Source organism: Lacerta agilis, chromosome 6 (genome assembly GCF_009819535.1).
Source record: "Lacerta agilis isolate rLacAgi1 chromosome 6, rLacAgi1.pri, whole genome shotgun sequence".
Taxonomy (NCBI): Eukaryota; Metazoa; Chordata; class Lepidosauria; order Squamata; family Lacertidae; genus Lacerta; species Lacerta agilis.
In genome coordinates this window covers 2498893-2525572 of record NC_046317.1, presented here as the reverse complement: position 1 = coordinate 2525572, position 26680 = coordinate 2498893, and the positions used below count along the sequence as shown (strand labels likewise).

The following is a 26680-nucleotide window of genomic DNA, read 5'->3' as shown; positions in this document are numbered from 1 at the left end:
CTTTATTTCAGAGCTCTCCTGTTCCCTAGGTTCCAGATATAGCCCAATTCCAAAAGACAGATTTTGCAACTTTGTGCTGCCCTGACTGTTGAAGGCTAAATCTAGCAGCTGACTCTGCTGTAGCTGAACATCCTAACTCTGTGCATCTTCCATTGCCATTATGGGCCAGCCTACAAATTCCGAAGATACAAAATACAAAGATTTTGACAGGGAACTTTGGTGACAAGGTTTACTCAGTTTAGTAAATAATTCCTAAAATTTTATACCTGTTTCTTTGGTAGATACCAGGCCCTACTACTACACAATCCCAGGAATCTATTCTGCACAAGGCAGATTTTACATAGAAGCAAAATGATAGGCCTTTCCCCTGCTCAAAATGAAAGAATGGGATGCTACAGAGAGTGGAAACCTGGGCAATAAGTGAAGTATCCTCATAAGCAGAAACTTGGAGCATCAGATCAAAGCCAGACAGAGGCTTCTGGGAAACCCAGAAGAAACAGGACCATCACTGACAATTTGGCCCCAGTAACCGGAATTTGGAGATAAGCTGTCCCTGAAGCTGGAAATCTAGCTGTCATGGCTAATGGCCACTTGTAGACTGCACCCTTGATGAATTCATCCAATCCCCATTCGAAGTCATCTAAGCCAGCGGCCATCACCAAAACACGTGGCAGTGAATTCCATATAATAATTATCCATGGTAGGAAATAACACTCTCTTTTGACTCTCTCGAGCTGATGTCCCATAGATTTCATTGCATACTAGTGAGGGGTAGTGAGAAAAAATTATTGTTCTCCACACTGTGAATAATTTTCTAAGCCTTTATCATGCCCTCCGTTACTTGTCATTTTCTAATCTAAAGTGCCTCAAACGGCCACTTTGGCCATTTCATTTTAGTTGCCCTCTGCTGCACTTTTTCCAGCTCTATGTTCACCCTTTTGAGATGGGAGAAACCAGGACTGTACACAGTATTAAAAATCTTCATGCGCTCTAAAATAGATAAATCAAGAGATTCTCAGAAGCTCTAGATCTGGAGTGTATAGAAGGAGATATTTCTATATTTCATATAGCATACAAAAAAACCTAAATTGAGGCAGTCTGCACTCCACACTAAAAAAAGAAGAAAAGCAATCCAAATTCTGATTATTGTATAAAATGTGCAAGCTGGGCAAATCTGCACAATTTTTCATATCTGGTTAATTTTGGGGGGGTGGGTTGGGGTGCATTAGGCCTGTCTCACAAACAACTGGAAACCTCCCTTAGCATTTTTTTCTGGCTTCTGAGATTTCAGCAAGCATTGTCCGTACGCCTTCAAGTGTATAGATGTGGTAATAAAGACCAGAAAACTGATTCCTATTTAAAATGAAAGCTGAGTTAAAGAAGCCAAATTCTACATCCAGCATCATATTCTACTCTTTTTCTACACTCATGCAGAACTGCATCACACACACATACAGCCCCGGGCATAAAGTGCTGGCGCTCTTCCCAGCAGTGTGTGTGTGTGTGTGTGTGTGTGTGTGTGTGTGTGCCTATTCCCACCTCAAGTCTGTGTAGTCAGACTACATCTCAAGTTCTTCCCTCAGAGGAAAATGAGAGTTCGTGTTTTCCTCTTCCCATCACAGACAAAACCCATTCATAAACGGAACCTATGACATTACAAGATAAATAGCCTCCCTTCCCCCAGTCTTTGCCAATCCAAAGTATAGCACCTTGAATGAGGTTGTGTGGTAGACCTGGTCAGATCCCATCTTTCTCCTTTCCTTTCCTTTGGTGGCTGATAAAGAAAGTCCCAACTCCGCTACTGAAAGAAATCGCGAGTCCAGGTGAAGTGGCTTCAGTTCTATGTGTAAGTTTTTGAGGGCAGATGGGATGGGACGGTCCAGAGTATTTAGGGCATGAAGGAAAGGCATCACTACAAAGTGGTTGCTTCTTGGAGGAGGCAATGGATTTCCTGGAAGGAGGGTCGGTTTTTGGTGTCTCGTCTCCAGCAGCTGAGCATTAGCTTATATACAGGATCAGGACAACAGGCAGGCTGTGGAAGGTAGGTCTTTAAATAGGAGAGAGAGAGAGAGAGAGAGAGAACAGATACTGAATAAAGGCAGATAAAACCCCTCTCAAAAAGACACTAGAAGCAATAGGTGGGGATTTCATTTCTGGCATGTAACAGCAGAGCTGGAATGTAGCTGAAAGTAATCTACTTCATTTACTAATGATGACTTATTAATCAGATCTGTAGCCCCATTTCCTCCAAAGAATTCAGGATGGCTTACAAGTTGAGGCTGAGAGAAAGATTCATCGGAGGCTGACATACTTTTATGGCTCTGGGGGAATTTGAACTCAGGGCCAATCATTCTACCTAGCAGACCACATGAGAACTCTTATTTTCCTTGTTCTAAGAGGAAGATGGCATGAACTGCAGGGCAAGGAAGGTCCTGCTAGTGGCGCAATCCAGACAACTCAAGGCTTGGAGTGCTGAAAAATTGTCAACATGCCGTAGTGCAAATGGCGCCCACTTGCTTGCCTGCCACCATCAACCCAACCACTGCTTGCCTGTGCATCCACATGCATATCCACCTGATTGTCTGCACGCTCCGTTGCCACCGTGTGCCCACTGCCCCTCACCTGCCACCTTAACTGCTTGTGCGTGTGGTTGCACATGTGCGCCACCACACGCTGCTGTCCACCTGCACGCTGCTGCTGCTGGCTGCCCACTGCCCCCCCCACAATGAGGGCCACATTGACATACTTTCAGAAGCTACAGCCCTCCGGGGGGGGGGGGCAGGCGGGCAGCAGATGGCAGCGGCCATTGGCCAGAGAAGGTGTGGAACCAGAAATTGCGTCTCTTTTGTTTCTGCACTCTTTTGGTCCCCCTTGGCTGAAATCCTGGGACATATTGGGATGGAATCAGAAGCTGGGATGGCTTCTGTAATTCTGGGGTATAAACAGAACAGTTGTGCAGTATGTTAAAGCACATTTGAAAAAGACACCCCCACACACACAAATAATTTTGGGCACTGCGGTGTGCAAAGAGTTGCTGAGAATTGTAACTGTGTGGGTTAAACTGCAGTGCCCAGAATTCTTTGAGGGGAGAAATGTGCTTCAGCTGTGCCAGAGAAAATGGGAGTTGAAGTCAAACATCATTTGGAAGATCACAGCTTTCCTGATTTCTACTGTACTTGGGCTCAAAAAGTATGTTTCATTTTCATTGTGTTCATTCATCCTCATCACAACTACATAAGGAAGAGCATCTTTCCCCCCCTCATTTACACATGAGGAATGAAAGCCACGTTCTTCATTCTAGCAGAAGTGTCACATTGATTTTCTTCTCATCCCACCCATTTTTCTGACTCCATTTTTTAGGTTTCCAGAATCTAATCATGGCTTATTTATTATCCTGTTTCAAACTCTCCCATTCCCGCCCCCCTCAACACAGCAACATAGCTGCCTTGAGTCCCTGTCAAGGAAAAAAAGCAAAACAACATCAACAACAACAACAACACTGTATTTATGGGATGCCAGCTGGATGAGTGCAAGTGCAAGATTTAACAATCTATAATTATTTTAAAACAGCTCACAATTCTGGTAGGAAAGGAAGCCATGGGAATTACCTTTCATTTTATGTATTAAGATTATATTATTTCTTTGTAATATTGTGCTTGTAAATATTTTTGACACTCAAATTTATTGATACATTTTTTTGTGGGGGATGTTTGGTATTTTGATAAGCTGGTGTTTGTGGTGAGCTGCTTTGGATAAAATTCACTGTGGAAAAGCAGCTTTATAAACAAGCTAAAGTTTATTTGGGGGTTCAGCCTGCACGGTGCCTGAGTCCCTTGTAATTATTGGGGTCCTGGATCCAGCAAGGGTGTGTGTGTGAGCTGGGCTAGAAGCCAGTGAGTCAGATTTCTGTTGGAATCCAAGGATGTGACCTTCTGGGGTGTTGATGCTGTAAACGTCTTCATCTTAGGCTCAGGTTGTACAGGTATATATGTATGTAAATAAACTACATATCACAAAGATGTCATAGCATTCACTGTCCCTAATTTCAAGGAAACAGAACCCTGGCTAAGTGCCTGGAACCCCTGGGATCTTGCACCACTCAGAGATTGGGGTGGCATGCAACACTCTTAAAAGTGCAACTGTCCCATAATGGAGCAGATGACCTGGTACATTTCATTTTTTCCTATTTTTTCCATACCTGCCGCCCCTGATCCCTAAAGAACTCTCCTGTGTTCTCAATGACTTGTTCATCTGAGAGCTGAGAATATGGCTGCTCACGGCAAAAGGTGAAAGTCTCCCAGAGTGTCACGCCAAATGCCCACACGTCACTTGCTGTGGTGAACTTGCCCTGGAGGGGAAAATGGGTGGGTGGGAGAGAGGCAGAAAGCACACCATTTAGAAACATGCACTTACAAACATCCAGGGATGTACATCTCCCAAGAGCCCCAAGGGACTTCCAGGAGAAAAATATGTGGCGACAGCAGAAGACACTCTTTCAGGCTAGTTTGGCAGTCTCATTCTCAGTCCCTCGTTGGTGGAGAAGCACAGCTGGAATTGCAGGGCATGTTTAAAGAAGCTGTTATTTTCAGGCCTTTGCCAAATTTAGCTCTCCTTTCCTGTGGTCACCATCAGGGAGTTTGCTATCAGAAGGAACCCTTGAAAGGTCATTTGCCGAACAGAGGTGGGGACGATGTATCACGTGTGGCAGGGGTGCAAAATGGTGAAACAATTTTGGACAATGATACATGAGGAACTTGTATTTAGGAGTTCAATCTTGAAGAAACCAGAAGCCTTTTTATTAAGTTTATTATTTATTAAGTTTATTATTAAGAATAAAAGGAATGTAATTCTCTATGCAACTGCGGCAGCCAGAATTGTACTGGCGCGAAACTGGGAAGCTGGCAAAACACCAGAATTAGCAGAATGGAGAATAAAGATGTTTGAATTTGCAGAGATGGCACAATTAACAGCATCAATCAGAGGATGTTCTAATCAAGTAATTAGAAAGAGTGGGATTGTGTTAAGGAATACATGGTGGAAATAGGTGCTATAGTGTAAAAATTAATATGGTATAACAAAAAAGTCGCAAGGAGACAGAAAATATAGTAATATAGTGGAATGACAGGACAAATAAATATAGTGAATAATGCAACAATAATAAATAGTACAGTAGGTTAAAAAAAGAAAAAGAGATTGACATGGATAGAGGGAAATTCGAGGGGCGAGGGGGAAGGATTTGGGATTTTTTAGGTTTGTTTGAATGTATAGTATTAAGTAGTGGGTGGACATAGCAGACGACACAGTGATTCTCCAAGCAGCTCTCTTTATTCTCAGGCTGGAACAGAACTGAACTGAAGGGCTGAGCCAGCCTGCTTATAGTACTCAGTAACATGCAACAGTAACAACCTTCTCTAGCTACCCAATCCGTGAACGGCACTCTCAATCCTTCATTTGCATGTGGACCTGAGTGAGAACTGCAGTCACGGTGGGCAGTGAAACTATATACACAACACCCCTAGTGGCCTAGGGTGAGAACTTCAATACATAACATATAGTGTTGGTTTTGAACTGTGGGATTTTCTTTCTTTTGCTCGTTTTGTAACATTCAAATAAAGTTAGTTTTTTTTAAAAGGTCATTTGCCTGTGTTTGTTCAGAGAAATAAAAGCATGATAGGGGCAAAGGAATGTTTTAAAAATAGAGTGGCGATTCTAATTTGTATTCCTGCATGATGATAACAAAGCCAACCAAGGTATTAAACTGGATTCCACAAACTTGATTAAAAGTATTATTTTTAAAAACCTTAAGAATGTGTACCTTCAATATTCACCTAGCCCACGACCCATTCTCCTCCTTTCCTTCCCAGATATACAAGTCTTTGGCTTTTCAGTACAGAAAGGATGAATCCGGGATCCATGTAGTCACCAGCTCTAAGAGGAAGTGCAAGGTGAGGCTTACCAAAAGGATGCTCTCCCAGGACATCCAGCGAATGGGGAGCACGGCCCGGCCCTGGATCCTGTAGTAGTCTCCACTGTAGAGGTTCCGGCTCATGCCAAAGTCAGCAATCTTGATTGTGTAATTCTTCCCTACCAGGCAGTTGCGTGTAGCCAGATCGCGGTGGACAAAATTCAGGGAGGACAGATACTTCATGCCAGAAGCAATCTGCGTGGCAATTAATTTCAGGTTGGCATAGCTGAAGGAAATAAGAAGGACCAGAGAAGGAATGGCTTGTGGCCAGCCTAGTGTCCAAACTGCAGAGCATGCTCCCTTCCTGGCTAGGCATGGGAACAGCAACCCAGAGTTGTTTTCCAAAAGACAGAGGGTCAGACTGCGTTGAGGGAGTTTTTAAATTGCAGGCTTGAGAAGGGTCGCATATCAATCTTTCAAAAAAGCAGCTGGGGGAGGTGATCCAGATGGGACTATGGTGCCATATTTTAACCTTTTCACCCTTGCTACTTTCCTGTCAAACTGCTGCTACCCAAAATATGTTGCTCATTTAAATGGAAAAGCTGTATGATAACAATTGCAAAGTTATTTACTAGAAACTACTTCTCAAAAACTAAATACAGCTTCTCATGGTGTCAAAATCAACATCGTGACATAATATATTAAAATGTCACTTATTCAGCTGACAACCAAGCCCATCATGTACAAAATACAAATCCTATTTTGTCAGTGCCGTAATGCATTCATTTCGAATTTCTTCATCTTCTCTTGTATTTTTCTGTCTGACGTATTCCTTAGAAGAGTGACATGAAGATGATAAAGTTGGTAGACAAAAGAAACTGGCACTGGTAGATGCTGGCACAGGCAGACAAGACAAGGATTTTTTAATTTGTGTAGCTATTATATTACAAAGTGTCTATGTTTATATGATTTAGAACTATGCACAGCTGATGAAGCCCCTTCGGGTGAAACAGGGGAATATCCAGGAATCCTTGTGTTGTCTGGAGCTGACTGCCACTTCACAGGTAAGCTACACACTCTGTTGTGTGGGCAGGGCGGTCCTTCCCCTTACCTGGCCAATCCCCTGGCAACGCCTCCCCAGGCGGGATTGGGCGGTTGACTGAGGTAGGTAGGGACCCCAGTTATCCAGCCTGGGGAGGGTGAAGCCAGCCCGAACTACCAGGAGCCGCACTGGGATCCAGGGGGTTGTGCGCCATCACGCAAAAGTCGCTCCCCATTTGATGTGGGGAGTGGTCATTTAGGAAGTAGTTTCTAGTAAATAACTTTGCAATTGTTATCATACAGCCTATTATGTTTACATGTTTTTTTCAATTGGATTTGCGTAATATAGGCATTCTGGTGGTTTTGATTTTGAGTTCATTTAAATGGGGCAAATAAAAGCTTCTTGCCAGTGGGGGAAGTGGGGGTGGGGAATGCATGGGGCAAACTATTAATCCAGCTGCTCTATGTTACAGCCTCTCTCGACTGAGGGCTCCCACAGCTGCTTTTTATAAGAGAAAAAGATGTGGTCAGTCTTAAACATGCTATTTAAAAACACATGTAGTCACATGTAGTTTGACCAGCAGCTGGAGCAGCGAAAGCAAAGCCCTAATTAGGTGGGTAAATCTAGAGGGAGATATAGGGCCCGTCAAGCAAGGGACAGAGAGGTTTTCTGCTTGTTACAGTGTTTCCCCCATGAAAAGCCTCTATTTACCGCTGAATTGGAACAAACGTCAATCTGTAGCGAAATCGATTAATGCTTGTTCTGATTCAGCCACAAATAGAGGGTTTCCTCAGGAGAAAGGGGCAGGACAAATGGAAGTGCTGGCGAGCCCTAACATGCAGTTGTGAAGGCTACTTAATACATGGCTGAATTTGCCTTGCAACAAGAAAAACTAGATGAAGCTTTTCTTTTACACTGATCCCTATAATTCAAAATCCCCCAAACAGTATCTCTCTTCCTACCCTTAGTTTTTCCATGTCTCTGCTACACCTTTCCTGCTCTTTTCCCGATAGATCCCAGCTTCCCACTTTATCATCCTCATCTGCCTGAAGGTCTCCGGCTCTCCAAAACAACTCTGCCTAATGCAGACAGTATATCCTCCCATAACATGCTTGATGCCCCCCCCCTTCTTCAAGCCATTGCCTTAACAACCTCAGTCTACACCCCCAACTAGCAAATCCTATGGATACATCCCAGGATGCCAGACTCTGAACATACAGGGTGCAGCAACATTCCCGAAGCGAAGCAGGTCTAGAAGACTCAGATATGCTGCTCTGAGTTCCATCATGGACGAAAGCCTGGACAGAAATGTGAAAAAGTACTTTTACCAACCCCTTCCACTCTGCCCTTGATTTTGTTGTCTCCCCAGAGCAAAAAACCCGAGCTTGTTATATTATTTATACAGGAAGCATCTGGAGAGCAATCATAGTTCTGTGAAAAGACAAGGCTGCAGGATGTGGTGGGGTGAAATGGGGGGGGGGCAGAAGAGGGATAATGAGAACCCCCTTTGCTCTAGTAAAGGCTCAGGGGAAAATCCCAGGGACTGCACCTTGAGCCCTTTTGTGCAGCACAGGTACAACAGGCACACACACACAAGCTCAGCAGTTTGTGGAGCCAGAATGTGCAACAGCTGCCACATCAATGAGGCCTCCACACAGAGGAGACAGTGCACAATCCAGCACCCACGGAGCCTTTATTAGCTACCTGACAGAAGGGGTGGAGCACTCGGACAAGCTCTGGGGCTCCTGGCGAAACAGGAATTGGTTGAGATCACCATTCTCCATGTACTCGGTGATCATGCAGAGGGGGTCGTCGGTGATGCACACGGCCAGCAGCCTGATGATGTTGGGGTCCTTCAACCTGGACATAATCTTTATCTCCTTCAGGAAGTCATTCCTTTCAGAAACAAAATTATTATAATTTTGTAAATGGTGTGTCATTGCTTCTCAGTTTTTCAGTTTCCATGGTTCTGTATGTATCGTGGCATTTCATGCGTTGTCACTTGCTGTTATTTTGATTGATCATAGTTTAGTAATTATTTATTATAATTGTTAAGAGTGAGTTTCTGATTATAATTGTTAAGAGTGAGTTTCAGAAACTATTTGCTGATAGTTTGAGAATAAATTTTATTTTGTACTGTTATATTCTAATAGATTATTGAATACAGCTTTATTTGGTAAAAGTTGTTTGTTTTAAAGTTCTATTTTTATTATGAATTATTTGTATTCTATCAGATTGTTATAAGGTGTGTTATAATAATGATGATGATGATAATAATAATAATAATAATAATAATAATAATAATAATAATAATAATTTATACTTGTACCCCGCCCATCTGGCTGGGCTTCCCCAGCCACTCTGGGCGGCTTCCAACAAGAGATTAAAAATACATTAAAACACCGGTCATCTTTGTTGTATATTTTGCTGTTTTTCAGCTTGTAAATGTTAAGATTTCATGCTCCCCGGATGCTGATTTTATGATTGGCATATTTCACACGCCTGTCTGAGTGGAGCCTGAGAAATGAAGACCGTCTTATCTCTATTCCAGTGTGAGTCTGTGAAATTGTACTTTCAATTTTACGCTGTCCTATTTGTTCCTGGAGCTGGAGAGAACAGATGCCATAATGCTGTTGTCTGTAAATATTCTGTAAATAAATAGTGGTTTAATACTATGGTGCCTCTTTCCTTTTACTGTGTCAAGAGAGAAGGCTAGTGTGCATAAATGAAGTTGGTTTATGTCGCTGGAGTGCCCTGGAGAAGAAGGGGGTGCCTTTTCCAGAGCTATGCTCACCGGAGGACGCTGCAGATAGACCGGAGTGCTCTCCCTACAGTAAACTGCCTTGTGTATAGTAATATAGAAAGGCAGTATACATATTAAAAGTGAAATGAAATCCAGCATGGGGAACGGATGCAGCCCAGTGCCTGAAAGCCTTGAGCTGAAAATCAGAAAGGCCCTGGTTCAAATCATGTCTCTAGTCTAGCATGAACCTTCTCGTTGGCCTTGGGCAAGTCACACCCTCGGGCCTCGCTTCCTGCACTCTCTGTAATACGCAGATACTAATGCCAGCCTACCTCACAGCATTATTTTAAGGATTATGGCAATATAATGTATGTAACTGAAGTGTTTTGAATATACTTTGTATAATAATAATAATAATAATAATAATAATAATAATAATAATAATAATAATTTATTTATACCCCGCCCATCTGGCCGGGTCTCCCCAGCCACTCTGGGCGGCCTCCAACAAATACCAAAATACAATACAGTCACAAATTAAAAACTTCCCTAAACAGGGCTGCCTTTAGGTATTTTCTGAATGTCAGGTAGTTCTTTATTCCCTTGACTTCTGACGGGAGGGCGTTCCACAGGGCGGGCGCCACCACCGAGAAGGCCCTCTGCCTGGTTCCCTGTAGTTTTGCTTCTCGCAGTGAGGGAACCGCCAGAAGGCCCTCGGCGCTGGATCTCAGTGTCCGGGCTGAATGATGGGGGTGGAGACGCTCCTTCAGGTATACAGGACCGAGGCCGTATTTCACGTTACATGTAGGTAGCCGTGTTGGTCTGCCATAGTCAAAACAAAATAAAAAATAAAAAAATCCTTCCAGTAGCACCTTAGAGACCAACTAAGTTTGTTCTTGGTATGAGCTTCTGTGTGCATGCAAGAACAAACTTAAGTTGGTCTCTAAGGTGCTACTGGAAGGAATTTTTTATTTTTTTATTTTGTTTTGTATTTCACCTAATGCTTTTGAACTGTAATTATAAATGGTTAAGAGCCTTTTGCTGCGTTTTACTCAAGATTCCTTTCTCAAACAGGGCAGAAAACCTGCTTGCACCCAGGCTTCCCATAGGCATCTGGTGGGGCACCATGAGGACAGAATGCTGGACCAGATGGGCCTTTGTCCTAGTCCAGCAGGGCTCTGTTTAGGCTATTCTGTTTAATTTTGTTCTCATTGTGGGTAAAGGAGCTGCTGTAACTGATCTTAGGAATGCTACAGCTGTCTTCCGCCTCCCAAGCACCTGGCATTCTTGTTGGCATCAGCTCTCAGCATCTTCACAGCCAGGAGGACAGGTTGGCTAGTGTTGCCATCCGGAACAAAATCCTTCTCCACAAACTGCTCCATCCCTCCTTCCACTTCACACAGGTGGACCTAGAAGGAAGGTAGCAAAGCAGAACTGGTTTGACAAATAGCTCTCACAGAGAGAAGGGCTGGACTTTAAAAAAAAAAAAAGCAAGATCATGAGAATGGCCTTCTCCTCCCCACTCAACTCTTCTCCCACCCCCACTTCCTCCTCTGCGTCTGGAGTAGAAATGAGTTCAAAGTGCTGTGCAGCCAATTTGAGAGTCAGGTTTGCTTGTGAATTTCCTGTACAGACAGATGTTTGTTATCTTCTGGTTGTGTTATCACCCCACTGAAGCCCCCTTATCCATAATGGAAAGCTTCCCAGACACAACAAAATTGCTGCCAAGGATATTAGAGAGAGGCAACATGACCACTCAGAAGAACCAGACTGATATCATCCCCAAGGCTGAGTGACCCATCAGATGAGCTTTTCCTATTTTGTGTGAAATAAAACAATCTGGTGTTGTGAATTTGGGTGTCTGGATGACCATAAATGGATCTATGACTAGTTTTGCCTAAATTTGCTGGGGATCAGGGATTTAACAGATGAATACTGATATTTTGCTTTACAGTTCTCTAGTATTGGCATGTAATACACATCAGGGTTTGGATAGCATCCAATTAGTGTGAGGAGGCAGAGAAGTTCATTTTCCAGAACTGTAACCTTGTTGGTTTGTTGTAGCTTTCCAAACCTTGTGGCACCTAAAAAACTAACATATTTATTGAACTGCAAAAATCATTTTGATGAATGATTTCTTACGTTTTCTGATATTTTGAATTACTACGACTTTATTGAATTTTACTAATCATTTTTATAAATCTGTTGTTGTTTCTTTATTTTATAATATTTATATTTTTATTTATGTTATTGTATTTGATAGTACAATGGTTGCAGTGCTTGTTGTTTTTAATTGCTATTGTGATTATCGTGAGCCACTTTGAGCTCAGCATTTGTTGTTGAAAAGCAGAACAGAAGCACCAAATCAATATTATAGCATGAGCTTTTGGACCACAATCAACTTCATCAGATGAATGAATTGCAATTCAGAATTGGCAAGCATGGAGGGGGAAACAGAAAAATGAGTTCAGGGGAAATGAAATGTAAGGGCTTATCCACACTTAGTTTTCCTCTGCTCTTAGGAGATTTATTTTTGTCCTGGATTTTCCCCTGTGAAACGTGAACTGCAAAGCTCAACCAGAGCAAAAGGCAATCGGCAGAAAACCTGAATTGGCATTTGCCCTGACTGAGTTTTAAAGAGCGGGTTTCTGTGAGGTTTTTTTTGGGGGGGGGGAGGGCAAAAAAAAACCAAGCTCAGACACAGAGCTTTTAAGTATGGAGCTGTGTCTGGAAAGAACGAGGCAAAAGCTAAGTGTATGAGCCCTAAGAAGGCCAGTGGCAATTACCTCAAACAGTGGTAGCCTAAAGACTTTTTGTCCTCTGTTGTTTGCGCAGGAACTTGCTATAAACATATGGTAAAACAAACTTTGTTCTCAAGGCCGGGGAGTCGGACGGAGCAGTAACAAATTCCTAGAGCCAGGCCACACCTCTGAGGGCTCATCCAGACTTCCTTTTGTGCTGCATTTCTAGTCATAGGTCTGTGCTTTAAAGCACCACGTTTAAGCACACTTTTCTTTTCTCACCCTGGAGCTTTCCCCGCGAAAACCCTCTCCTTACCGCTGAATCGGAGCAAACAGCAATCTGCAGAAAACCCAAATTGCTGTTTGTTCCGATTCAGCATTAAAGAGCGCATTTTCCTGACAAAAGTGTCAAGGCCGGGGGGGGGGAAGTGCTCAGATACGGTGCTTTAAACTGCAGACCTGTGCCTAGAAAGCGCACGGCAAAAGGTAAGTGCAGGTGAGCCCTGAGCTGGCTCTCCAGCACTCAGCTCCTGGGTCATCGATGTTTCCCTTTAAGGGTTCACATGCCATGTTATCTAATTGATAACAAACACGTTCAACTTTAACATATCCCTATGTTTCCAGTGGGGAGATAGGTACAGGGAACCACTTTTTATTGGACCAGTTTTTATAACCAATCAATTAAGTTGGTTAATCAAGCAATGTAACAGCACTCCTAGAAACATGCAGCAGAAATACAGTACACAGATATTTTCAGAAATGCAAAGACATATGTTGTGTCTCTCCCCTCACCCCCTACCCAAAAATATCTGCACAAGATCAAAGTTAATGACCAACAGAGCTTGTCCAACATAGTACATAGCTCAGTTGGTAGACCATGAAACTCTTAATCACAGGGTTATGGGTTCAAGCCCCATGTTGGGCAAAAGATTCCTGCATTGCAGGGGGTTGGACTAGATGGCCCCTATGATCCCTTCCAACTCTACAATTCTATGATTTTGCAGCTGGCATGACAGATAGAGGTACTGTATAATTTTATAGCATTTCAAAAATCTGCAAAATTGTTTGACCTGAGATAACACTGGAGCAAAATAAATGGTTGAACACAAAGGGCACCAGTGGTTCTGTCACACCACTTATCTTTTAAGAGAGCTGAAAGTGATATGATAGCGGCATTTTGGAACACACATATTGCTTCTGTCCCACGGTCACCTCTGCTCAAATAGGCTTTGGAGACACAACAAAAATGCAAAACCGATTGTTTATCAGAAAGAATGGTGAGATGAGCCTGCACACTATAATAAACAAAACCTTGCCATATGAACAACAATAGAAAAAACCCTAAGTAACTTCATTTGTTCAGGCCTTTATAAGAGTGACACTGTACTCACTCTTCTTTTATCTACCTAACTGCTTCTATATTATTATTCCTATGCATTGCAATTTAAAATGGTTTATTATTATACACCCTGGTAATAAACTTTTCCTTGATAGGCAGGGTACATTTTTTTAAAAATATATATAAATAAATAAATAAAACCTGAACTTTCAGTAAAAATTGAAAGCCATAATTGGTGATCATACTGTCACCGTGTCCATGTATTGTCACTGCTGTGGTGAAAAGCGAAGTTTAATTTGCATTGGTAGTTATGTCCAGATCCATAAGATAAATATGAATAAATTTTATTTATTTTTTATTATTTAAATATAAAGTGCATGTCGTCCCCCAGAGAATCCTGGGAATTGTTTGCTGGAAGCTGTGGCTGTTAAAATAAAAGCTGTAAATATTATTAATATTATTAATATTAATATTATCATCATCCACCCTAATGACAGCTTCCTTGGCAGGCTACAATAAGTAAAATACAATATTAAAAGCAGTTTATAAACTTCACAATCACAAAAATAAGGTGGGTCACATGAGCCTGTGATTTTGTACAGTGGACGCTCAGGTTGCGAACGCGATCCGTGCAGGAGGCGCGTTTGCAACCCACAGTGTTTGCAACCCGCGCCGCTGTGTCTGCGCATCCGCTTGATGCAATTTAGCACTTCTGCGCATGCGCAAAGCGCAATTTAGTGCTTCTGTGCATGTGCGAGCGTCGAAACCTGAAGTAACCCATTACGTTACTTCCGGGTTCAGCGCAACCTGAAGCGACCATAACCCGTGGTATGACTGTATTTTATTTTATTGGGCAGTTAGTCATAGTGGACACCTGACAGAGCAGCATATGCAGTGAAGCAGTTATCAGTTTCTACTAGCTGCAACCAAGGAGGCATAATTCTCCTCCAAATTAACACCCTCCATTCAATTCCAGAAGGTCAGCAGTGATGGACAAGGAGAGCATTGCCAAAGTACAGTGGTACTTCAACAGACACTGACACAGTAGCACAATGCAAAGTCACAGAAAAATATATCACCAAGGACAAGCGCTCCACAACCAGGAGTATAGACAAGTGGACAAATATAAGCATAGTCTTTTTCTTTACAATCACTTGTGTATTTGATAGAAGTAACATCAACTCGTAAATTTACTGGACGCTGTTCCGGTAAATTCAGCGTTTCTTCCCTTAATCATTGAGCTGTACAATGAAGTCTAAGCAGTAAAAAAGCAATAGCTTAGAAAACTGGACAAATCTGTCCCTGTATTAATGTTGCCCAATGAAGCAATCTAGAGACCAGTTCATCCGGCTGAGAAGGCCCTCTCAAAGCAGGATTGGCTTTGGTTGAAGCAATAATCTCTTCTCTGTCTATATATTCTAAGTGTGATAAGAATTCTAAGGTATCATAAATAAAATGAATGTTCATAGTTGCACAAGGTAAACACACATACATAAGTACATAAACCGCATGTTTATGTAGTTACGATGTTAGTGGGCGTGCTAACGCCAGACACATGTGCACATGGGCCAAGCAGGAGGGCCTGGAGTGACTTCTCTTTTACTGATGAGCAACAGAGAAAGTATCAGAGCACCACTGCATGGACAAAACAAAAATTGCAGTAATTATTAGACACCCATTATTTGCCGATTCAATGCCCAGTAGGATGATATCACCTGTCCCAATAAATTAAGATCCTTACCTGGCATGCAATTACGGCGGGGGGCAAAAATCACCCTCTGTGTCCCCTGCATGGTGGGCACACACTCACCCATTGGGGGAGGCCTCCTGCCCTCGACCAGCGCACCGGTGCTCACCCAGGAGCAGCGGGGGGCAGCCCCCTCAATATTGGGGGGGGGCTCATCCCCCTGTTTCAAAATACTGAGGGTGCTGAAGCAGCTTCTGTCCCCTAGAGCTGGCACCCCTGATCCTTACAGAGCATGTTGGCGTTCCTATCCCAGACCATAGTTTATCCATCTCCTTTTTCTTTTCTGCTCATGGCCTTCTTGCCTTAGCGCTCAGTCCAACTGAGTCTTTCTCTTATCTCCATGACCGTGCCATGCCATGCATTCATCATCAGTCTCCTGCTCCAGCAATCCTTGCTGGAAGGTACACATACCGTAAGGAGCAAGCCGTGAACTCACCTCTCCAAACTGGCCTTCTCCCAGCTTCTCCTTGAAAGTCAGCAGCTTTCGAGGAAACTCGGCCACAGCCACATCTTTGCCGGACAGCAAGTCCATGGTGATTGCAGGGACAGAGTAGGTGTTGCTGCCTGTCACCCCCTGCAGGTTCACAATGTCTGCCTCCGCATAATGGGGAACTCCTTCAGCCGCACCAGGCTGGGCTGGCTTGGCAGACCCACTGCAACCTGGGAAGGGAAGACAAAAGAGGAGAGGGTCTCAGCCAAATATACTTTGGGGGTCTTTGGCTGCAATCCTCAAGGACCACCTCTGTGCGTATGAACTGACCCGAACCCTGCTATCATCACCTGAGGCCCCTCTTCATGTGCCACGCTCCATGAGAAGTCCAGAAGGTGGAAGCACAAGAATGGGGCCTTTTCTGTGGTGGTTCCCCATTTGTGAATGGCTCTCTCCAGAGAGACTCACCTGGCGCCTTCACTACATATCTTTAGGTGCCAGGAAAAAATATTCCTCTATAACCAGACCTTTGGCTGATTAAACAATTTAATGGCCTTTTAAATGACTTTGTGCGGGGGGGAGGGTTATTGGTTTTTGTGGCTGTTAAGTATTTTGTGTTTTCCTTTTGTATTTTTGTGCTGTAAACCACCCTCAGATCTTCAGATGAAAGTGCTGAATCAATAAAATGAACTTTGGACAACATCAGACTTTTTATTATTATAGAAAGATAATTTATGCAGTGTCTTTCTGGATATGTTTATTATGCCAGAGCTCCTATGTTGGGGACGTTCTTTTCCTTCTGTTTCTTTTTTCCTCCTTTTACTGTATACTTGCATTTTGTAGTCTGTTGCTTACTCTTTACATAAATAAAAATATTTATACACACTGTATATAAAAATGTTGAATTCTGCAACTTAGGGATACTAAGAACGTTATTCTTTATTTTATGTAAGTTCTTCTGTTTCTGTTATTCATACATTAAGGAGATTTGTGCAGGCACCACAGGCTCCAGGTTGCCCCGAAAACTGAAGGGCACTGGCGCACACATGTGATGTCACACATGCAATGACATCACACATGTGATGTCACATGCACATCTCGACGCTGTGCAGGCCAGTGCAGCTTTCCTCTAGGCTGTGCTGGTCCCCACAGCATTGGGAGACGCTACACAGGCCAGCGCGACCTTGCACCAGAAGCGCCGGCCGAGGGAGTGAGAGAGGAAGGCGGAAAGGCAGGCGGTCAGGGTGAGAAATATTGAGGGGACGGGGCCCTGTTGCAAGCCCCTGCAAGTTGTTGGCAGGGGTGACCCAAGACCAGGCACTATTGTGTCTTTGGAGTTTGCCAACAGGAAGACCACCTGCTGCCATTAAGTTATCTTTGGATGCCAAATTAAGGATGGGCAGATCTCAGTTTTTCTCAGTTTCTCATTTTGCCAATCTTAAATTCAGTTCTCCACATTTGCACATCAGTTGTTTTTTTAAGTGCTCATGAAAATTCACCCGTGTGTGAATTTCTCCTAATAAAACTTTTGTATGCAATTCTGCATAACTTACACATTTTTGCAGGGTAGGGCTTCCTAATATAATGTGGTTTTATATATTTTTTAATGGAAACATGTGTTTTTAGACACAATTTACCACTGTACATGTGTTTTTGTAGGCATTACGTGGCAGAAGACCTACACTGCAAAATTCAGAGAATTCATACAATTCATTTTAACTGAATAAGGCTGCTGGTTTATAATTTAATAACCCTTTTATCTATATATTCTGTGAGATGGCTGCTATTTTAAGTATTAAAATAAATGTGTGCTTTTAGAAGCATAACAAAAGTACCTTAGGGTGGCTTTTTTGGGACTGAAAGGCAGTATTAAAGTATCTAAGTAAAGAATACAATCTCATTCACCCCCTTAGCTTTGAAAAATAATAATAAAGAAACGTTGAAGCTGGCACAGGGGTTTATAGCCCCGGGTAACAGAGCAAATGTGGGAACAAGATGAACAGAGTGCCTGGTTGCTCTGACCTGCCTCATGCTCCCCTGGGGTGAATTCAGGTAACTTGCGGATGAGTCGAGAAGGCTCCTGGTAGTCTGGAGCCAGTGGGAATATGCGGTCGTAAGTGGAGTTTGATTCTCGCTCACTGGATGATGTGGAGCGGTTATGGTTGAACATGCTGGACTCACTGGGCAGAGAGAGGCTGACGGTCATTTCATCATCCAGCATCCGGCGAGAGGCCTGGAAGCAAGTCAAGGTTTCAGCATTACTGTACAACAGGGAGAGACGGGCTTTATGAACTGATATTGATATCCCTGTTCAATCATGTTCATTGGTGCAAGAGCATGCAAGGTTTTAAGACACACAGAGCTTTTCCTTGGGCCAGACCTACATGCTATTAAGTTAAGAGGGAGGGAGAAAAGGTGGGGTCCTTGGATTTTACCCCTCGTGAGTAGGAAGCAGCTTAAGGGCACAAGCAGCTTTCCTCAACAGACAGATATTCAGTTAGGAAAGAATCTTGAATAGGTTGCTTCAAATCTTGATACTAAACTCACATTTCTTACACATTTCTATGCTTGCTTGCTTGGAAAAGAATGACATGTACCATGCTTAATCCCAAGGAAGTAACTTCCTCACTTTGGCAATTAAGTTTCTAATGCAGACATGCACTGTATCCGTCCGCAGGCTTACCTTTTCCAACATCTTCTGCCAAAACTGTCTCCAGAGTATGATTACAATGATGGCCACCAGGATGAAAATGATGGCCACTAGGCAGCCAATCAAGATGCGAGTATTACTGTCATCCACTTTGAGGGTTGGATCTGTCAGAATACAACCATAAAATGTGAGCTCTAGGTGAATTTATGAAAATTAAAGAGACTTTCGTATGGCATATTGCATTGCAAGCTGCCATCTTTTGCCTTAGGTTTCATAGCTCCCCACACCGCCAGAATTATTCTTGGTGTCTTTTCAAATACTGCCTCTATTCACACTGTTTCTGAGAACAGCAGCCTGAATAACTAAGAGTGCAGTTCTAGCCCCTTCCAATATTGAGGGAGTGGGTCCCCTCTGCTGAAGAGTGCCACTGGTCTTCATTATGATGGGAGGTCCAGCTGCAATCAAGAGGGTGGAAAGCTATGACTGTCCCTTCTGGTAGAAGGAAAAAGGCCTGAAATAAGGTATTCCAGGGAAAGGTGCCAGTAGCCTTGGATCTATCAAATCTTCCATTCTTGGACAAGGTGATTGAGCAGGTGGTCGCTGAACAATTCCAGGCATATCTGGAGGATGCGGGCCATTTGGCTTCCTTCCAGTTGGAATTCAGGCCCCTTCATGAGCCTGAAACTGCCTTGGTCTCATGGTCCCTAGCTCTGGCGGGCTAGGGAGAGAGGTGAAAGCCGTTTCCTGGTTCTGCTGGATCTCACAGCAGCTTTTGATACCATTGACTCATGGTATCCTCTTGGCTGGGAAGGAGGTTGGGAGCTGGAGGCACTGCTATACAGTGGTTCCGCTCCTTCCTCCTAGGCCATGCCCAGAAAGTGGTGTTGGCAGATGAGTGTTCAGACCCCTGGGTGCTCATTTGTGGAGTACCTCAGGGCTGTGTCCTCTCCCCCAAGTTTTTCAACACCTATATGAAGCTGCTGGGAGAGATCATCAGGGGGTTTGGGCTGGGTGTTAACCAGTATGCAGATGTTTCCCAGCTCTGCCTCTCCTTTAAACAGGTGAAGACAGTGAAGGTCCTGTGTGAGTGTCTGGAGGCAGTTAGAGGAAGCATTGTGACTAACTGATTAAGGTTGAATCCCGACAAGAAAGAAGTACTGTTTCTGGGGGACAGAGGATGGGCAGGTGTTGGGGATTCCCTGGTCCTGAACTGAGTAACTGTGCTCCTAAAGGACCAGGTGTGCAGCCTGGGTGTCATTTTGGACTCACAGCTGTCCATGGAGTCACAGGTTAATTCTGTGACCAGGGCAGCTATCTACCAGCTCCAACCGATACACCAGCTGAGACCCTACCTGCCTGCACATTGTCTCACCAGAGTGGTACATGCCCTAGTTATCTCTCGCTTGGATTACTGCAATGCGCTCTATGAGGGGCTACCTTTGAAGGTGACTCGGAAACTACAACTAACCCAGAATGCGGCAGCTAGACTGGTGACTGGGAGCAGCCACTAGGACCATATAACACTGGTCCTGAAAGACCTACATTGGCTCCTAGTACGTTTCTGAGCACAATTCAAAGTGTTGGTGTTGACCTTTAAAGCCCTAAAGGACCTTGGCCCTGTATACCTGAAGAAGCATCTCCACCCCCCATCATGCAGCTCAGACACTGAGATCTAGGACTAAGGATCTTCTAAGAACCAGGCAGAGGGCCTTCTCGGTAGTGGCGCCCACCCTGTAGAACTCCCTCCCATCAGATGTCAAGGAGATGAGTAACTATATAAACATTAGAAAACACTTGAAGGCAGCCCTGTATAGGGAAGCTTTTTAATGTTTAATTTTTTAATGTTTTTTATATATATTGGAAGCTGCCCAGAGTGACTGGTGCCACCTAGTCAGATTGGCAGGGTACAAATAAATTATCACCACCATCATTCTAATGGTGAAGGATCTCCCAAGTGGTCCCATCTTTGGGTCCCTCAGCTATGACATCTTGGAGCAGGAGTAGCAAAATGAAAGTAAGGGCCTCACCCCCACCCCTCCGCCACAGTGCAAACCCTGGCCCTCTGCATCTCCCTGGTGCCAAGTTAGAATTGTTCCACAGCCAGCTCATCCACAATATTCCAGGTGTGCACATTCTAAACTAGCTTCACACATACCATAAGTAGTAGGAGTCACTGAAGAATCAGGTAGGGCTCCAGAATTATTGTACATGGCTGCGTCTAATAAAGGAAAAAAAAGGGGGGTTAATCCAGACTTAAACAACACCACCAGCAGACACATATTTAAATGTGGAAAATCAGATTATAGGTGCTCCTCAAGACACTGAGCTGGTTTCAATTATCGTATCTTGGCTTAATGAAGAAAGATGTGAATGCCCCTTATGGATGTGCACACGGCCTCTTTGCTCCTCTATTCACACAAACAATGAGTAAAACATTAGGTTTGGTTATGGAAAAGGTGGTTTCCCTTGGCCAACCAACTAAACTCCTGTCAGTGGCCCATCCACACTTTTGTTTGACCTGTGATTCCTACTGATCTAGTATAATGGGTCCAATACGGTCTTTATCCCACCACTTTCCCCAGGAAAACCCACTGGTTACCGTTGAACTGGAGCAAATGCCAGTCTGCAGAAAACCTGAATAAAATTTTGTCCCGCTTCTGAACTAGTCCTAACATAGCTCCTGAATCGGATTTCGTGTGCTTCATGTGTTGGGGAGAATCTGCTCCCCCCTCTCTCCTTCTTTCCCCAACTACCCCTGCAGCATGGGCGTACCCGGGGGGCGGGGGGAGCGGCAACTGACCCCCCCAGAAGCAAAAAAAAATTAAATGGTTATCGGCATCCTAAAAGGAAAAAAAAAAAAAAGCTCAAGACTTTCTCCCCCTCCTAAAATCTCAATAACAATTGAGCTCTTCCGCTCTTGCCGAGGCAGTTGGCCACTCTGTGTGTGTGTGTGTGTTGCACCGGCTGTTTCCCCCTCCCTCATGCCAACAAAGAGCTGGCGTGCCTATCAGAGACCGGATCCTAGCCTGCACCCTGCTTGGTCAAATGGGGATGCAGGCTGAGACTTGGTCAGTGTCAGGGGCCGGATTCATCGTTGCCGGGATTCATCATTGCAAGGGAGCTTGGCAAACTGAGTTCCCTTGCATGGTGAGTAGTTCCTTTGCGAGGACTGAGGATCCTGGGAAACGTGAGTTTTTCAGCCATTTGGGGCTTTCTGTTTGGGGGGGAAAGTTTTCCTGTTTTTTGAAGTTGTTTTTGTTTTTGAACCTGAATGACCATGGCTCTCCCCCCCCCCCCCAGTTCTGATCCTGGGTTCGCCCCTGCCCTGCAGGGTAGTTTTTTCCAGTTGTCTCTTCAGCTTTGAGAAGCACCTCTGGGTTTTCTTGGCATGTTTTATTTTATTTATTTATTTTACTTTCCCCTGCTTACTGCTCATGTAAAACTTGTGATAAAATGATATTTATTGGAAGGGTCTCCGCTTCTTTTGTATGTCAAATGACCGTCTGATTATCCAGCTTTCTGAGCATCTGGTTCCCTGATTATCTGACTGCAATAGGGGGGCAGAGCTGAAGTTGGGGAGAACACAAAAAAGCAGACTATTGGTTATAGGACTAAAGAACAGGAAAACATGTGGTTTCAGGGATAAAACCTGAGGCAAAAATCACACGTGGGAACACCCAGCCCTGGACCAAATTGAAAACAGGGCAAAAAGACATGGGAGGGAAAGTGTGAGAGGGACAAGAAGAGAGGCCTCAGAGACTAAGCAAAGCTTACACCAGGCTCAGGGGAGGGGGGAAGTAAGCCCTGCCCCACATAATTGATCACAATATGCGGCACACGCACACCATTTGAATGGCAAAGCCCATCAACTCGGGGGGGGGGGGCGGTCCCCTGAAATATGGGGGGTCTGAAGGGACCCTAGCCTCTAGGAGTTTGCTCTATGACCAGGTTCCTGTGGGAGGGAGGGAGATACCCTGTGGTCCTAGGCTGCTTAGCACTTTTTAAAGGTCTAAACCACAGGGGGCCCTTTTCAGCCCAGCAGCCATATTCCCTCAGTTGCATACCGGGAGCGGCATACCAGTGGCAGGCACAGCCAAAGGCAACAGCATGAGCAGAGATGTGAATTTTGCTTGGCTGGAGAGGGGGGGGGTGGGTGGGTGTAGAAACCTCCGAATTTTGTATGAACCCAACTTACCACACAAAGGCAAGGAAGAGATTGTCACAATTCAGGGACGGATACATTCTGGCCATGCAAAAACACACAAGGGGAGGTGGGACGGAGCAAGGCCAATAAAGGCTGTAGCCCAGGAAGATGCCCAAGGGGCAGGCAGTGATACCTGGAGGCTCTCACACCTGGGCGAAAGGCCAACAGTTTGAACTGAGTCTAGAAACTAGCTGGCAAACCCATGACGCGCACATAGCACTGGCATAATCAGCTGTGTTTGCCCAGCTCCTGATAACAATCTGGCAGCAGCCTACTGGACCATGTGAAGTTTCTGGACTCCAAGGGCAATCCCATGTAAAGTGAATTAAAGTAGTCCAACCTGGCAGTAACAAGAACAGGAATAAGCATGTCTAAGTCTGACTTCTCCAGGAAAGGCCACTGTTTACAAGTTAGTAAAAGGAACTGCTAACTGACTTTCTGGTCCATCAACTGCATCCTTCCCTAGGAAAAACAGACCGGGCCTTAATCAATCATTCTCTAGTCACATCTATGTGCAATGAAATGTATGCACCTATGCACACATTAGACATTAGGGTGAATGGCCTATGAGGCAGGAGTGGCTAGGGCACAATCCTGTTCACTGAACCAATTTTGCTGCATGTACAGAGCAGGTCTTCTGTGTTTTACAGATCCATATATCTTGTATATCATTGTGACAAATACAGTTCACCAGCCTATGCTGTGTCCAGACATGTGAGAAAATGAAACCTACTTTCCTAGCACATCAGGCCTTCTGCTGTATATTCTAGCGATGAAAAGGATTCCTGGCTCCCTCCCAAAATATCTCTCACTTACTAGGATGCACATAAACACACACAGTTCCATCACCCATCCCTGTGCAATACCTGACTGGAAGGTGATCTCACTGAACATCATCCAGGTGTCAGCAAAGTAGAATTGGCATTTGATGGCACTGGCCATGTGATGGAGAAGGGGCACTGTGACAAAGCGGGCACTGGGGTTCACGTCATCTAACACCAGCACTGAGGAGATGGCGTTCGGCTCCCACTCATTTGCATCAGAGCGGAAGTGGCACTGCACCTCCTTGAAAATCTTCACTCCCTTGGCAAACATATTGTTGCAGTGAACCTGTGTAATGGAGACATGAGATGGGTGAGCATGAGGTGATGTGGTCCCACCCTGAGACTATGAAATGCACCAGCTAAGGTTGCCACATTTTCTGAAAGCCCTGCTACATCAAACAACAAAGCAAAACATAGAAAATCAACAGGGGAAGCAATCAAGTCTTATATAAATAATAGGAAATAAGTAAGCAATAATACCCTCCCACTGTAAGCGCATGCAAAGCAGCCACATTAAGCTTTTGCTCCTATGCACATATATTTGGGAGTAAGCTTCACTGAACTCAGTGCAGCTTCCTTTTGAGTAATCAAGCTACAAGATGCCTCCTTCAGCAATTAATTGGTTGTGCTATTACAGAATTTTGTTCTGGGCTCTTGTCCTGACACCTTTGGTTGCCAGATCTTAGTGTATGACAAAATTCCAGAATTTTAGCCTTCTTCTTAGGGTCTCTGGGGAAGGAGCAGCATTTCAGGACTGAGGTCCAGAATCACAGTGTGTGGTGCACGCACATACTATTTTCTTCTAGACTGTTTTGCCACTTGTTCCACCCATTCTATCCATCAGATTGCACCCTTGAGGTGCTAGGCAAAGCCACGCTCTTCTCTCCTGATTTCTCCTGCACAGGCCCCGCTGGAATGAATGGGATGCAGCTGGAAACCATTGCTCTTAATCGACCCAAGCTCTCAACTATTTCAGTAGAATAAGGTACCAGTGGATTGTGTCCCATATCAGTTAGTGGAAAGGAAAGATAACATATGAATTTTCTGCATAAGGCACAAAATATAACACCTATTTATCCTTTGCCAGTGCCACTCTTATACGCATCAATTGTCCCGGGAAAAAACAGGACGTCCCGTTTTTTTCTCGAGAGGACAGCAGCCCAAATGGCCACTGTGAGCTCACGCGATTTCAGTACACTCACCCCGAAAAAGTGCTTTTTTTCAGGGCAGAAATCTTGTGTGCCGCTCCACCACACAAGATTTCTGCCCTGAAAGAAAGCACTTTATGGGGGTGAGTGTACTTTAATTGCGTGAGCTCACAAGTGCTTGGGGGGGGGGGAGGCTGAGAACTTGTACGGGTAACATGACTTGCACAAGATTGCAGCCCCAGAAGATGGCGTCTCAGTTTTGGATCCCTTTGTATTGCAGGGTCTGCACTCTTTGCTGTCAACCAAATGTGCCATGTCCGATTTCAAAATGGCTGTCATCAACACAGGTCAAATGAATACACAGACCCCCTTTTTAAGGTAAGGGATTTGGACTTTGGCACACATATTTAGAACAAAGTCCCATGTGTAATTATTTATAATAATAGTTATTTAAGTGTGTAGGCCAAAAGTTTATTTATTTATTTAAACCATTTATATATCACTTAACCACCATATAATCAGAAATACAATACAGGAAAGATAAAAATAGGTTAAAACTATAAAATCAGACTTCAGCTGGAATAAAAAAGGTTTTGGTAGGTGCTGGAAGCTCAACACCTCTGACCTCAACTGGAAGTGAGTCCCATCAAATTGGGTCCTTCAAGACCTCAGTGATTGGGGTGGGATATAAGGGATTAGGTGATCCTTGAGGTATCTGGACCCAAGCAGATAAGGGGCTTAATATAAGAATCTTGAACTTGGTCCTGCAGCATATAGGAAGCAAGCTTTTGAGCATCCATGTTATCTGTTAGCACTGGTCTGCCCCAGTCAACAGTCAAGCTGAACCTTTTTGCAGCAGCTGGAGCCTTCAGACCTGAGGCTTGAAACGTGGGGTTGGGCAGCAGGAAGAGGATCCCTGCTGCCAGTCTAAAGAAAACATGGGAGCTCGCATTGAATTTAGCAACTAACCTTCATGGTGGTGAAGTTTCTGATCCGGTCAAATTCGAAGACAATTTCCACATAGCCGTTGGTAGTGCTCTCATTGCGCCAGCCAACATAGTCATAACCAGGCCATACATGGTATTCATGGGTTTGGCTAAAATCATCCAGGCCTGAAACCCCATCTGTCAGCTGGCCTAGTCCTTCCGTCATGCTAGTGAGTGGCAGGTTAAAAGAAGAGGGGGGGGGGGGTAGAACACAGTTAATCCCAACCTTTTCCTTCTAAATATCAGCAAGATTGTCCTGGCTCAAACAAGAGGGCAAAGGGGACAGGTGGTGGTCTCCTGTACCATTTAATGGATGGATAAATTGTGGAACTGGCAGCTGGAAACTCAGTTGAAAGTCCAATTTAGCCCGGGGGATAGGCAAATTCTCATGTTAGTTGTTGATACAGTAAATTCCTCTCATGTGATGCAATGTAAAGCATTTTTGTACATGCCCTGATGATCCCCAAATCATCATGAGAGTTTTTTTGTGAGACACAGGGCTGCCAGGAAGTTCCAAAAGTCCCAGGTTACACAAGGAAGGAATCTTGTATTCTCTAGAAATCTAGTTACAGTAGGGGTAGCTAACTTGGTGCTCTCCAGCTGTCATGGACTACTACAACTTCCATCATCCCTGGTCATGCTGGCCATCTGGAGAGCACTGTGTTGGCTACCCCTGAGCTATGGTGTCTTTGCTGGGTCATTTCCATGTGATAACTTGCTTTGTGGAATAGTCCCCCATACAGGAAAAAGAAAACGAAGTTACTGGAAAAGTTCATTCAGTTCTAGAAAATGCTTGTGGTCTTTAATGCAATCACTTGTGAATTTGTCCACATGGGAATCCCAAACTCATTCAGGCAAGTTACATGAGACAAAGTGGCCTGCATGCCAAGAAGGCTTGGCTGTTTATCTGCTCAAATACCA

At 44.2% G+C, this 26680-nt stretch overlaps 1 protein-coding gene across 1 annotated transcript in view; it reads right to left on the bottom strand.

The window, feature by feature from the left end:
• Positions 1-1497: 1497 nt before the first annotated feature.
• Positions 1498-26680, bottom strand: part of DDR2 (discoidin domain receptor tyrosine kinase 2) — a 40517-nt gene continuing 15334 nt past the window's right edge. The window contains exons 6-16 of the mRNA XM_033151214.1: positions 25743-25926; positions 23668-23911; positions 20753-20815; positions 18631-18761; positions 17970-18180; positions 15954-16177; positions 10969-11099; positions 8652-8843; positions 5957-6191; positions 4199-4348; positions 1498-2047 (exon numbers count right to left, since the gene is read on the bottom strand). Of these exons, the coding sequence (XP_033007105.1) occupies positions 1913-2047; positions 4199-4348; positions 5957-6191; positions 8652-8843; positions 10969-11099; positions 15954-16177; positions 17970-18180; positions 18631-18761; positions 20753-20815; positions 23668-23911; positions 25743-25926 (1900 nt within the window). The 3' untranslated portion in view covers positions 1498-1912. The remainder of the gene's footprint in view (positions 2048-4198; positions 4349-5956; positions 6192-8651; positions 8844-10968; positions 11100-15953; positions 16178-17969; positions 18181-18630; positions 18762-20752; positions 20816-23667; positions 23912-25742; positions 25927-26680) is intronic.